Source organism: Lottia gigantea (genome assembly GCF_000327385.1).
Source record: "Lottia gigantea unplaced genomic scaffold LOTGIsca_154, whole genome shotgun sequence".
NCBI classification, from domain to species: Eukaryota; Metazoa; Mollusca; class Gastropoda; family Lottiidae; genus Lottia; species Lottia gigantea.
This window is the reverse complement of record NW_008707862.1, coordinates 61,100-62,435: the sequence shown is the minus strand read 5'-3', so window position 1 is coordinate 62,435 and position 1,336 is coordinate 61,100. Positions and strand designations below refer to the sequence as shown.

The 1,336-nt window shown below is 38.2% G+C and overlaps 1 protein-coding gene across 1 annotated transcript; it reads right to left on the bottom strand.

Moving 5' to 3' along the window:
• Window positions 1-438: 438 nt before the first annotated feature.
• On the bottom strand, window positions 439-861 carry LOTGIDRAFT_77090 (hypothetical protein; the record flags this gene model as incomplete). Its single annotated transcript, XM_009050742.1, has 1 exon — window positions 439-861. A coding segment is annotated over one exon (423 nt), but the record flags the coding sequence as incomplete, so codon positions are not given.
• Between the last annotated feature and the right edge of the window lie 475 nt (window positions 862-1,336).

Here is a 1,336-nt window from a genome sequence, read left to right as displayed (position 1 = left end):
TAGAGTGAGCATAAAAGGTGTTTAGCTCATGTGTCAAATTCTGTCACTTATGTGCTCTACATTTTCAGATAGAATCAAAAATAAAACTTACCTATCACGATCTCGCTCACGATCTTCATAACTTTTTGAATCACGATCTCTGTAGTCATCTCTTTTAGAGTCGTATTTTTCACTGCGTCTATCAGATTTCTTGTCATGTCTATCTCGATCCTCAGATTTACTGTATCTGTCTTCACTTTTATCATAACGATCTTCTGAATGCTCGTTTGAACGCTCGTCTGAACGCTCATTGCGGTCACTACCACTGTCATAGTTGTTGCAGTAATCACGATCATATTTATGAGATCTATTGGAATGTCCACTTCCATGTCTGTCATCTTGGTCTTGAAAATTTCTGTTTCCAGATTGATCAGTGTCAAATCTACTTCTTCGCTTTTCATTTCCCGATTGTTCAGAATTATATCTGGGGCCAGTGTTTTCTGAATCATACCTCTGGCCCGAATTTTCCAAATCATACCTTTTGCCAGAGTTTTCTGCATCAAATCTTTGGCCAGCATTTTCCAAATCATACCTTTTGCCAGAGTTTTCAGCAGCATATCTCTGACCAGCATTTTCTGTATCATATCTCTTGCCAGAGTTTTCTGAATCATACCTATTGCCAGAGTTTTCTGAATCATACCTATTGCCAGCATTTTCAGAATCATATCTTTTGCCAGAGTTTTCTGAATCATATCTCTGGCCAGGTGTCTCCAAACCATATCTTTTGCCAGTGTTTTCCGAATTAAACCTATTGCCAGAGTTTTCTGAATCATACCTGTTGCCAGAGCTTTCCAAATCATATCTCTGACCAGTATTTTCCAAATCATACCTTTTGCCAGAGTTTTCAATCTCATTTCCCCTAGAATCATCATAATTTCGGTCACTGAATCTATTGCCAGATTGTTTACTGTCAAATCTGTTGCCAGAATCTTCATTGCTAAACCTGTTGCTTTTCTCAGCATCAAATCTGCTGTGTGGCATATTATCTTCATTGTATCTGTCACTTGAACCGCTATTGTCAAATCTGTTGCCAGAACTGTCTTCTCTGAATCGATTTCCACCCATTTCTGAGTCAAATTTATTGCTGGAAATTTCATTTGAAAATCTGTTACCATTCCCAGAGTGTTCTTTACTGAATCTATTGTCAGGAGAATTAAAACTACCATGATTTGGTTCTCTCATTTGGTTGCCAGGTCCTCTGTCATCAAACCGACTGCCGAAGTTTCCATCAAACCGATTGTTAGAGTCATCATGACCAAATCGTTTAGCTTCTTCAAATCTGTTCATAGATCCTTCA